This window comes from Saccoglossus kowalevskii, chromosome 13 (genome assembly GCF_978046115.1).
Source record: "Saccoglossus kowalevskii chromosome 13, keSacKowa6.1, whole genome shotgun sequence".
Classification (NCBI taxonomy): domain Eukaryota; kingdom Metazoa; phylum Hemichordata; class Enteropneusta; family Harrimaniidae; genus Saccoglossus; species Saccoglossus kowalevskii.
The window spans coordinates 13,600,513-13,613,664 of NC_140653.1; the positions used below are offsets into that span (position 1 = coordinate 13,600,513).

General features: G+C 34.9%; 1 protein-coding gene across 1 annotated transcript; it reads left to right on the forward strand.

Annotated features, from left to right (window-relative positions):
* Positions 1-564: 564 nt before the first annotated feature.
* On the forward strand, positions 565-1,713 carry LOC100367564 (somatostatin receptor type 5-like). The gene has a single exon (XM_002732749.3). It carries the CDS (start codon positions 565-567, stop codon positions 1,654-1,656), a length of 1,092 nt encoding a protein of 363 aa, XP_002732795.3. The 3' UTR covers positions 1,657-1,713.
* The last annotated feature ends 11,439 nt before the right edge of the window (positions 1,714-13,152 follow it).

Genomic DNA, 13,152 nt, shown 5'->3' on the forward strand with positions numbered 1-13,152 from the left:
TTGTGTGCGAGTTATATGAATTACTGCGTCCTTAATTTTTCTAAGTGTACTACTTTGTGACTATGAAGAACAAGCTTCCAGCGACTACAACATCACCTGTCGACGGATGACAATAGCTTACTAACCGTGTGCCAATACTGAGGTGCATGGTGTGTTTTGCAGTCTTTGTTAACAGCTCAAAATAGAAACGCCGAAATTGCATCCATGCTAGCGTCTTAAATTCCACGAAAGCTTTTTTTGTCCTTCACTTATCTTTTTCATGTTTGGGTGAATGGATGAAGTAGTTCTACATTGGTGATTATCATTCCCGTCTTCGTCAGCATATATGCAGCCAAACATACAACGAACTACCCGATCCACAGTACTCCGAGACTTTAGCAAACATTTACCTTAGCGGGTCAGGTAAGAACATTGTTTACTATGACATGTTCAATAACTGTATATGTTACGCATGAAGGTGTAGTACGTAAAAAAAACGCTAAATTGATAATCTGTTTCTAATTACCAGGGTCATAGTAGAGCTAGGTAGATGATCACAGCACCTGGATCAGATGAATCGCCATAATGCAGTGGAACATAAGCTTCCGTGAGTTTGACGTAATCGATAACACGACGTTTGACAATGAGGGCTCAGGAGCCTTTCCACCGTGGATGTTCACGCTGTTTATGCCTGCTTTCTACGGAGTTGTCTGCATCAGTGGAATCGTTGGTAACGGCGTCGTTATATACGTACTTGTGAAGTACAAAATTATGCATACTGTACCGGGCGCTTATATATTGAACCTGGCCTCGACTGATTTCTTGTTTCTGCTTGGATTACCTTTCCTTGGTTACTTTAATATTACAAGGAAGTGGGTGTTCGGTGACAGTCTGTGTCGACTGATTATGGGTATAGATGGCATGAACATGTTGACGGGCATCTTCACCTTGACTGCGATGAGTGTTGATCGATACTTGGCAATAGTCCATCCAGTGTGGTCCAAGACTCATAGAACAGTGACAAAGGCAAGATTCATCTGCTTATTAACATGGACGTTGTCGGCGATTATAACGATTCCTCTTTGGCTGTATGCAAAAACGCAGTCGTTTTTTGGAGTGACGGTTTGCAATATCATCTGTCCGAATCTTTCCAAACGTATATTTATCATTTGCTCGTTTTGTCTCGGTTTTGCATTGCCTCTCATGGTCGTGTTGGTCGCATACACCAATATTATCCATTTTTTGAAAATTGGAAATAGGCGTAACCGTCGCCAGTTTAAATTAGGTAGAGTAGGTGTGATGATTCTTCTAGCAATTCTTCTATTCGTGTTATGCTGGCTACCTTTCTGGGTATCACAACTGATGGTTGTAGCAACACATGGTCATGTATCGAGACCGAGAGCGCTTAAGATTGCATATTTTTGCAGTCCCTTCTTAAGTTACACCAACAGTTGCCTTAACCCTATCGTTTACACGTATGTAAGAAGTGACTTTCGTCGCAGCGTTGCAAAATTGTTTGGACAAGATCAGAGAAAACCCCCTAAACTTGAAATAAATGGGAGAAGCGTCAATGGTAGCACAAGTAATATGAATATGCAGCTATCCAAATTTACAACAGACAAGCCTTCTGTGACAGTAACGGTTTTTAATCAAGATCCTCACATTGACCGGTTGTAATAAGTCGTTTCTAGACACGTTATGAACATGGTTTAATGTTATTTACATTACATTACAACTGAGGTATGTAACTAGGAATTGTTGCGGTAACAACACGTATTGCCTGCAAGGAAACACTTGAATTATACTACAGCAGCACGCAGTGATGTTTACCATCGCATATTGGTTACACGTGTCACGCCTGCTGAATGAAACGTGATCGCTCATGTCAGAAACACCTGCAGCGCCAGTAATGAACGATATGCACGTCATTGTCACATGTGGACGACTTTCATCGATGTTGTTGCTATTCCATCTATGATGTCATGTATTATTCTAGTTTTGAATAATATAATATTGCATGCAGCTACTCAATTATGTATATCCAAAGACGTGATTACGTATTCGGTATCACGTCAAATTACATCTTTCGATGCAGATAAAGTACGATTCGAATAAAACAAAAACACTTTGATAAAATAGGTGAAATACAACTCAAATGAGGTAGAAAGATTAGAATTAAAACGCATAAATCTCCGCAATTTTAAATATGTGCCAACACAAAGCAACGGTATGTTTATTCGCGCAGTATTTTTGTGACAGTATTATAGCATTTTCAGATCTTCTGAGCTGCCTTGGGAATTGTTATTAATCGGATTGTGTATCGTTCTGCGTAGCCTGTTTTATCACGCAATATATTCATTTCTCTGCGATGGATATTATTCTCTGCCTTTAGTTTTTAATAATAAATGTAAAATGTGCTTTTTTAAGTCAGGTCAGTGAACAATTCAGCTTATGGTGCATATGCAATATGTGAATACGTAAACAGGTTAGCAGTTAAAAGGTGCGAGATAAACGAATCTATTAAACCACTTGTTATTATAACACAGTGTTATTGAAAAACGTTCCGTCGTTATTAAAATCAGTTTTCATCAAGTATTGATTGATACGTATATCAAATATATGCGATTATTTTTGTGTTTTTATTTTACAATGACTACACTGTGTGCATGACATCCTAATAAACTGAGTGGGATGATTTACTGATTTAAAATTAATTGACGCATCATGATATTTGAACGTATTGTAAATTTACGCTTTGTATTACTTTTTTTGATGAATAAACACGTATTAATTATACCTAAATATACATAGAGTGGCAGTGAGATACAATAAATACTGCGAAGGATTACTGGTAATATGCCCAGGAAAGCAACAGTCCCCGCGGAGTATATAATGTGTCGATGTTATCTTTGTGATTGGCCTTCATGGAAGAGATCAACTTGCTTAAGGACAAGGCTGGAACAAGTCATGCTGCAAAAGACAGCAAGTGGTAATTGGACTGTGTCTATTTGTAATGTAACTAGGCTGATAATGTTGTTTATTAAACAAAACAGTCACCCAATGATTTACGTTACTCAGTGGACGTTCATTAAAAACGACAGTGAATATATAAACCCGCAACACGGGGTTTTAATTCATCACATACACAAGATCTGAAGTTAACATGCGTATTCACACACCCCTTCTAGAAGTACTAAAGAAACTAAATATTAGCACCAATCTATTTTTCATTGTAACCGAAAGATATAATAACATGTGCTAAATAGACTAACATACATAGACAACTCCGATTATTGTTTATGTTATAAACAAACACAATACGTGAAAAAATACTACATGTAATATTAATTTTTAAAGGATTTGGCAAGATGAAATTGACACATTTTATTTTTATTTTCTGAAAAACATTTATTTGTTATTCCTTTCTTGTTTGTTGTTCGCTTTCAATTTATTGTATCTTTTTTTTTTTTGTCAGATCACGTTATTAGAATTAGTAATAATAATGTGAATCTATAATATTGTGTTGCTAGGATACGAGTCACACTATCGATTGTTGAATCGTCTTATACTTTAGTCGATCTTTTGATATTTCTTAGACAGGGGAGGCCATAAGGGAGATCCACCAATAGTTTCCGAAGAATACGTTGGGAAATGATGTATCGCTTATTTACTATACAATTCGTTGGGTTTTATTGTACTTTATAATTCACCATAACAGTGTCGTTTTGATCAATACATGTCGACGTGATCGTCGATAAATGACAATATTGACTGACAAAGTTGATACTGGCTTGCGAGTTTGTGTTATTGACTTCCTGTATCATAATATCCGGGACATGTAATGAACAGATTATACTGTGTCTAAACCCAGAGGCTAAATGCAATTTGAATTGTTATTCTTTCCCTGAAAGTCTCGTTTGAAGGGTACCGATGAGGTGGCATTTGTATGTCTACAAGATGAGATGGATTAAGTCCATAAAAAGCCTGACGTTCCGTTCACAGTGATTTGTATTACAAACTGTCTAATTGGCGTTATTCGGGATAACAATAGGGACACATGACCTTTGGGTTATGTATGACATGTACTGACTTAATCATTTCAGCAAAAGAAAAGGAGTGCACGGTAATATCTGACATAGAACAAAGATTCTGCGTCGAGTTAGTGTTGCGTAAAGTAATTAATAACATTTCCTCCCCGGTCCCGATAACGCCCGACCGCAAGTGTTCGTATCAATTACAATAATTTCCACTGTATTGGCTATTTTCTAGTCTTGTCGTTCCAGTGTAAAATTTAGAAGTCGTCGTGACAATATATAGTTGTTTCTGACTAGTAAAGATTAACATTGATCGATGTATTTCATCCTGTGATTTAAAATTAGAATTCCAGACACTATTAAGATGTATAGTATGATTGACGAGGTGATTTAAATTACACTCCGCAAATTATAATATGGTTTCTTTAAAGACCGTGAAAAGCCGTTGTACCAAATAACAACGCCGTCATACCAGGAACGATGTGTCGTTGGAGACAATCGTAGGTATGTTTTTTTTTTTATACATTAGGGTTTAGTTTTGTATGGTTTGTCATCAGTGGTGCCTTTATCTTTTTTTTCAATTGATTAACATAACATCAATTGTTGCCTAGGACGCTCAATACATCAACACATATCGAATGGTATATAGCAATGCACAATGGTTTGGCGTCGATGATGCGAAAACAATGTGTAATCTCCACTGAGCAATGGACCAAATAAATGGCATTGATAAAAGAGTTTTCGAATAAAATATTTCCTGCACTGTCATGCAACATAATGATTCATTGTCGTCACGTATTTCCACTTCTTTATTCAAAGCTTTCTAGCTATAGCTTTGTTTACATGACAGGGTGATTATGTATAATACATGTAAATTGAGATCACTAATTAATGGCATATTCTCATTTAAGTTGGAAAATTCAAAATTGTTATAAAGTGTAAAAAAAATATCAATGAATTCGTGCTTGCCACAACTCATAACCGTAAGGACAAATAACCATTCAATGTTGCTATCAAAAATTTTATGTTTTAAAAAGTGTTATTTTTGTGTCAGGAAGAGCATTCCCTTCTTGTCAGTCGGTCAAATACGAACTGCATACAAGTGAATCAAGTGTGTCCTCAAGTATGGTTTATTTGCAATCTACCTCCATAAACGCTGACAAAAAATCCTGTAACCCAATCACATATTAACTTAATAAATAGCGTCTTTTTCGTAATGCACAGTTATAATATTGGCAATACACAAATAATAGTGTGGCCTTTCAGTTTGTATCGTAATGTCGTACCATTTGACATAGAAACTCAATGTGTAAATCTGTAAATTTCCTTCATCCCAATCTGCATACATTCATGTACGATTTCATGTACGTAAATTTCACCCCAGAATCAGAGTTTTTTTTTTTCCGATACATTTTCCCATTCCCACTTGATATAACACACTTAAGTACCAACCCATTACAACGAATTTGCGTTTGTCTCGTCCTCGAAGACACAATCAATTTCACAAACCAGGCATACATATCCGTCGATTAAATAAGTTAACATACTTAAATTGTTTTAATGTTACGCTATCATGTTTACTATTTGCATATATAGAGAATTTCAAATTGCCATGGTTGTTCAACCATATCTCGATTTTAGGTCATTAACAGTCTATTTATTATTGAATCTTTCTGGATATCTAAAGCAAGTAACAAATACGCGTTAGCTATCACCATGGCGACGGTGTATGAGCATTTGAAACAGATATATACTGCAATTTACAAAATGCATCGCAAGTTGGTTTTCTTATACGTCTGCTTTCACTGAAACCCCCGCCTGCCACTTCGATAGTTTCACCGACGTTATTGGAATTGACTGAGTAATAACCCCGTATATTAGCATGTATTGTAACGACTATCGGAGGATTGAACGCAACGAAAAGATGTTTTTAATATTCTGTGTATGATTCACCATGATCCCTTATTACTCATCATTAAATAACGATTCTAGTGTAAAATAATTGTATTACAAATAATAGTTGTAAATGCAAATACATATCCTTTTAAAATCTCTAAACGCTTGCACATTGTATAATTTTTTTTTTCGATCGATAACATTATATATGCTGGAATTAAACTATAGTATATGATGTTGATCGAAATAGTTCAAGCAATTCTAGCATGTGTCTATTAACAGAATCCAAAAAATATTTTTTTAGATTTTCATATCACAATATATGATACACTTTTTTAACTATTTAATGTGACTTTGTGTAATAATTATTAGGTGCGAATATTTTAAAAACACTTTTGCAGTAGTTCATGGTCAATTTGAGTTTTCAAACACAAGTTTCTTATTTTATTTGTGTGTACATCTGTATTTTAGTTTATTTGGTGTAGATATTTAACATATTTGTTCGATAAAGTATGATTGCTATCAAAGTAAGTTATATAGAATCAATGATAGGCAGTAAAGGATTGACATCGAAAACAATCCACTCAGTTCAGTTCGTGGTTTACCTTTCATGCGTTACCATGCGTGATTTAAAAAAAAAACATTGATTATGAGCGACCTCGTCACCTGGCAACGATTCATTGACGTTCGTTTCCAGCTAATTTTCTGTTGTTCGACTTTGTCCATAGAATTATAAGACATATTCAACTGGTAGTTAATAATAACTACCATAACCTTAGTATTGCCGCGTTTTTGAGTGTCATCACTCTTTATTAATCCATTAGTATATGTGATGTCATTTCATTTCCAAAAGCTTATACTGGTTAGAATACGTTTTGGCATTACATGACATTTGCAATGGCGTATGCAACAATGAAAGCATGTATGTCAAGGTGAACAACTCAAACATGGGTATACTGCTTCTATGTATCTTGTTTCGTATTTCAATTATTTTGTTGAGACCCGGGGAAAATATCGATAAGGCTTGACGTTAATGGATTATATGCAAAAAACTGTCAGCTACACATTTGAGTAGCTTTTATCCTAACTGTCAATCGTAGTCTATATTATACAAGTACTGACCATGCCGTTCAAAGAGATGAAACGTTGATAGATTCATTTAAATTGTAAAAGTCATGGTGAGTCAAATTTATGTGTGATGTCTGCATTCCAAAGAACATAATAATACAACACTTACTAATCCATTGATCACACTAAATTATAAAATTCAGAAAATAAGTTGCATTTATAATTCAAATATCCATATTTCGATAATATGGTGGATACTGTAAACTCGAATGATTACGCTGGATCTATATGTCAAGCAATTATAAGTGTTTTGGGAATTGGATGAGATGAAACTAGTTAGTTATCGCTTTGTATTTGTCCTTGACACATATCAATGAGGTCCAAATATTTGCTGGTATTGCAATGTTTTACCTTTTTTAATCCGAGCGGTCCAATTCAATAAAATCGGATCCACTTCGTCTAATTGATATATATATATATATATATATACCAAGGTAGAATGGTGTCATTTGGCTTATCTTAATAAAACTTAGTGAGGCAATATGTGGGCATACATTATACATATATATTGGGCTATTTCATCATATAGATAATATATTTTATTACCATTTTATTTTATTATTACCATGCAAATAAATCCCGAATACACGAAATACTAGACGCCATGGCGTGAAATGAGACCTAACGTAAAGTTGTGTATGATTATTTTTAGAACGATATTGCTTTAATGGAAAGGGCAAAAGCAAGAGAAGCAATTAAAACCGATAGATAACTCATTTTAGCTGCATTTGCCAGATCCAAACTGAGGCTCTAACGCGAAGCATCATTCACTTTAAATCAGGTCTCTCGAAGCAGCTATAACGAGCGAATTGTATAGTACAATGCCGGAGAAATACAATGAATGTATTTACTATATTTCTCAAAAGATATATATATATAAATGTATTTCGGGCTGTCAGCATTGAAGACAGTATAGGTTGAACAAATTTGCCAAATTATATTATATAACAAATGGCATGGTGAATAATTATGTGACAAATAAATCATATACCCGCTGGTATTTATTGTAAACGTCGTGAATGCCCAAGTAATAATCACTATTCCACCACAATGCCGTTGGGGCTTCGCATTTTTCAAGAGATTACCGTCACGTTAGCCGAGTGATTTGACAAATTAGATGCTATATATTATGATGCTTTAATGAATATATCCCCTAAACGTGAAATATACCTGTGTTACTCACATGCTCGTTGTAGCACGTTCCGCAATTGAAGTATGATTACAATATATTGCGAGTTGTCATGCAAATTTTTATATGATCAGCCAGATTGCAATCAGTGAAATAATGAACGCATGGTATCTAATAACACTTTTTAGTGCATCCAGTTTTCTATGCTCATACATTGTTATACTCAGCCTGTGTAGCTTCAATATACATTTCGATAGTAAGATGTACTTTTAGTTAATTACCAGCCGCATAAAGATCAGTGGATTATGCATACACAGGCCAGATTACTCTGGCATGTTACTGGTAATTGGGTAAATGTCGAGAGAGTCGCGATGCCTGGATAATCCCATTTTAATTATAATTGCATTGCAGTAGTATTCATGGGAGAGCAAATCATCATACTCGCGTTGAAATACACACAGACTAGATCAATATTTATATTTTCCAATGCTGAAAATAATATGCTATCATCACACACTCCCATTGGTTTCAGCATAAACAGCACATGCAGTATGTGTTGGTGAAGATGCTGCAAAACAAGCCTACATGTTCATTCAAACTTGGTACATAGATTATACATGTTAGGATACATGTCCATGATGATTTATTTCACGATTGGTTCAAAGATGGCCAACTGGTAGCCATCTTGTTTTTTTGAAAATGTCGTATTTTGGACATGCTTTGTCAGTTTTCATTCAAATTTAGTACATAGATCATACATGTTAGGATACATGTCCCCGACCGTCCGCGAGTTCCTGAGTTTGTCTGTCCGACCGTCTGTGTGTCCGTCTGTCCGTGTGTCAGTCTATCCAAAGTCATATTTCAGAATCCTGTGGGCCGATTCCGTTCATTCTTTGCATGTGCCAAGTACCTTATGTTGGACATATGCACATGCAGTGGTTTAGCGATTCAATTCAAAATGACCGACTGGCAGCCATCTTGTTTTTTGAAAATGTTGTATTTTGGACATGCTTTGTCAGTTGTCATTCAAACTTGGTACATAGATTATACATGTTAGGATATATGTCCATGACGATTTATTTTGCAATTGGATCAAAGATGGTCGACTGGCAGGTATCTTGTTTTTGTTTTTTTATGCAGTATCTTGGACGTGCTCTGTCAGTTTTCATTCAAATTGGGCACATACATGTACTTTATACATGTTAAGATGCATGTCCATGACAATTCGTTTCAAAATCTGGTCACGGATGGCCGATTGACAGCCATCTGACTTTTTGGCCTTACTACTATATTTCCACAATTTATGTACCATTTTCATTCGTATTTGGCACATACATCATACATATCAGTGTGTTTCATAATCAGATCAAAGATGGCTGAATAACAACTGTTTTTATTTTGGCCATATTACTATGACACGAAACACGTGTTTTGATGTAAATAAACAATCTGTTGTATACGCCACTTTGAACTCAAGTTTCAAGGACATGCTCGCGACAACCCCTCCGCTTTAATATGACGAGCACAAAGAGAACTTAACGGCGACTGTGTCATTTTCAATGACTTGTTATTATTATTTCTTGCTAATGGTAATGGTAATGGTGGTTGATAACTTGATATATTCTTTTGATGAAATTGAATTTTCGAGGATCAATTGATTTTGGTAGCGATGTTGATTCGGTTTCTATGGAAACAACATTTGCAAGAATTAGTTTCTAACGAATTCTGAGGAAATTGTCAGGTAAACACATGAATCAGTTGTAATTTTGTCATGGGAACACAAATGACCTAAATGTCTTAAAGGGCTGTAAAACAATCAATTAGACTTTAGCAGGTGTCTTCATCCAGTTACTATGGTGATGCATCACAATTGGCAGATGTGATCGTTGTCTGATTCTTTGTGTGAATAAAATATTCAAGACTAAGTTGTTTTTTCTTTAAAAAAAGAAATAACATTAGAATAATATATGAAGTAGCCGATTCATATTACAAACTTCCCAATATAAAATATTGTATCTAAGCTGCGTCACTTTTATCTGGTTGGAAAGTCACTGGTTTTTCGTTATTCAGTGTTGCGCCTGGAAAACTGTAGCCTCCATCACATGTTGACATTATAGAGTTCATTATTTTCTCGGGGTAGAATGACTTTAATACCCGAGACAAAACAAGCATTAATTGGAAGAAAAGAAAGTTGACAGCAGAATTTTACGCCAATTCTAAGCATCAGGTAACCGTAAAATCAAGGCTCCTTAAGTTTTTATCCGATAGCAAGTACATTTTGACCGGTTGTTTTGTACGCAACCTAGCTGAACATTATTTATTTATTCATTTACTTATTTATTTATTCATTCATTCGTTAATTTATTAATTATATCACGACCTCTCTCTTTGGGGCATTGTAACTGTATAAATAAATGTTGACTTCAATGAGAATACAAAAAACTATTAATATCGATGTAGCTGTAACAATGGACATGAACACAATTGACAAGTTATTGACTCCGAACTATAGCTTTTCTGCGTTGACACTCATTGTAAATTGCACAATACGCGTTACAGACTAGTTTACGGTTAGTTATAAAAGTGAATGTATACACATATGGAGCATATTGCTTTAAAAGTAACAGGTTTTCATGTTATATTGTTCATGTGGATCGTATTTTGTACTGCTGAATAAAAATGAGATGTTATTATTCATTCATATGTATGTCTCTAAATAGATGGATTTAGTGGTGTTCGTCAAATATTCATAACCATTGAATTATGTAAGAAACATTCAGGCGCGCACGACACTGTTAGTCACCTAACTCATACAATATACAACGAAACACCATAGTATTATGTACGCTGAATACAACTTGATTAGCTTGGGAATTGATAATACTCACAAGAATGTGTATTTTTCAGTGGCTGCCAATAATTCCAAAGTTTAGGAATGTTTTTTTCTTCATCAAATAATTCTTAAGAGTTTATTGGTAGACACATCTAGATGTGGTTGGGGTGGGTCGATTCGCTTAGTTGGCTTCTACTCGACGGTAAAGATATACATTATGCATACTTGTTATGCTACTGGAATTCCTAGTTAGTGTCATGTTGGAGCGTATTTTTCCGTCGCAGTGCGCAAAACATAAATTACAGAATTATTGACATAATAAATAGCAGAATGATTAATACTTCATAAAACACATAACCCGAGTGTGTGTTTTTTTTTCAACATAAATCATCATCATCAATTATTATTAAAATATACTCGAAGTCATCTATTTTAAGCTAGTACAAAATACGATAACACGCATTGATAACTAATTATATTCTGGGTTAAAGAACACGTTATTCACCTCTTAGATTGGAATGTTTGAATACACAAATGACTAGATGACGCCATTAACCTGTGTGCCTTGGAGAAATGCGACCAAGAAAGTACATACATAGATTGTGTTGTAAGCAGCTAATTGAACACAAAATGATTGAACATCTAAATGTAAAACAACGTCATATCCAATTACAGTCACATTTACATCAAACTGTCTGGGTTGATAAAATATGATATAAAACATTTAGATTGATTGAATCGTACAGCAATGAAGTCGACTTACTTATTGCTGTGTCTCCTTGGTAATTACAAAAAACTCGAAGATATGTGTACATTATAAGTGGAACATATTGTAATATCACTAAACGAAACTTGATTTAAATCATGCAACATTATCTTAGAGCAAGTGTAAACAATGAAATACACTCATAGTTATTAGCGGTGTTCCTTCAATTGCTACATATCCTACCCGGCGATCACATGATGTTGTAGAGAACTTTGCCGCACGTGTGCGTTATTATTATAGACCAATTAACAATAATTGTATGCATTTTACAGTCATTGAGAACTTGGTTCAATATATAGTTGTACCACAAATAAAAAGTTAATTAAGTATGTTAATTTATTTCGATATTATCTGTGCATTACATCCGTGCAATAACAACTTCATATATACATTCAAACTCGTGTACGAAGGACTAATAACACATTTGTCCAGACAAACCTGTAATGTGTTTATTTCGCAATTAAAATAGTCTCAATAAAGGGCAATGATATTGGCAGTTATGTAAAATTTGCATTGAAATTGAATCAAGACATTTATCCGATTATTCAAAACTGAATTTGTTTAAATAGATTTGGTAAATTAGGCGCATTGAGGATGCAGATCTAACTAGCATATGTGAGAAAATAATGTTGTTATTATGCACATCGCATGTACATCATTATTTTATAGTTTATGCCATGTGCACGAGAACTGACAAACGAATGACCGTTCTATTTAGCTTACAAAAGACATACACACGTGAATTTGGTGAAATATTACATATGCTTCATATCTCACTAACACACGATTATACCATAATATTATTAGTGACTATTATATATCTGTCACGTAACGCCATAAGTCACAGCGGCATTGCACTGAGTATTTTCATCCTACCATATTAGAAAACGGTAATTCCAAATATTGAACGATTACGCGCGTAACCGTCCACTAATAATAAAAAGAAAACATTGCTGCAGCCAGGGTTTGACATCACACAAAGACGTTCGCTAAATATGTTCTAAACGTTTTGGATTTCGGCACTCCTATGATGTATTCCTGGGAGGAAAAGGGGCAAAGCATGCACGAAGACAGTACAGTGCGAGTATCGACCGACGCGCAGCGGAGGTCAATTGATCGCGAACTGTCTTTGTGCATACTTTGCTGTATCCTCGTAATAACCCCATAATACATGCCATCAATTTACATCTAGCACCGAAAAAAATAGAAATAATTTTTATGTAAAAAGCTGTTTTGTAACGCTGTAAGACGTATTTGCTTTTGTTCGAACATTCGAATTCTCCTAATTGGCCCCTTTGTGTACTAAGAAGAGCAATAGCGCGTAACAGAAATATCCTGTCATTCAACGTGAACTTCCGTGAAGTACAACAACCCCTCGGTCGCCGTA

Coding starts and splice junctions, on each gene's coding strand:
- LOC100367564 (XM_002732749.3), top strand. CDS start 565: ATGCAGTGGAACATAAGCTTCCGTGAGTTTGACGTAATCGATAACACG.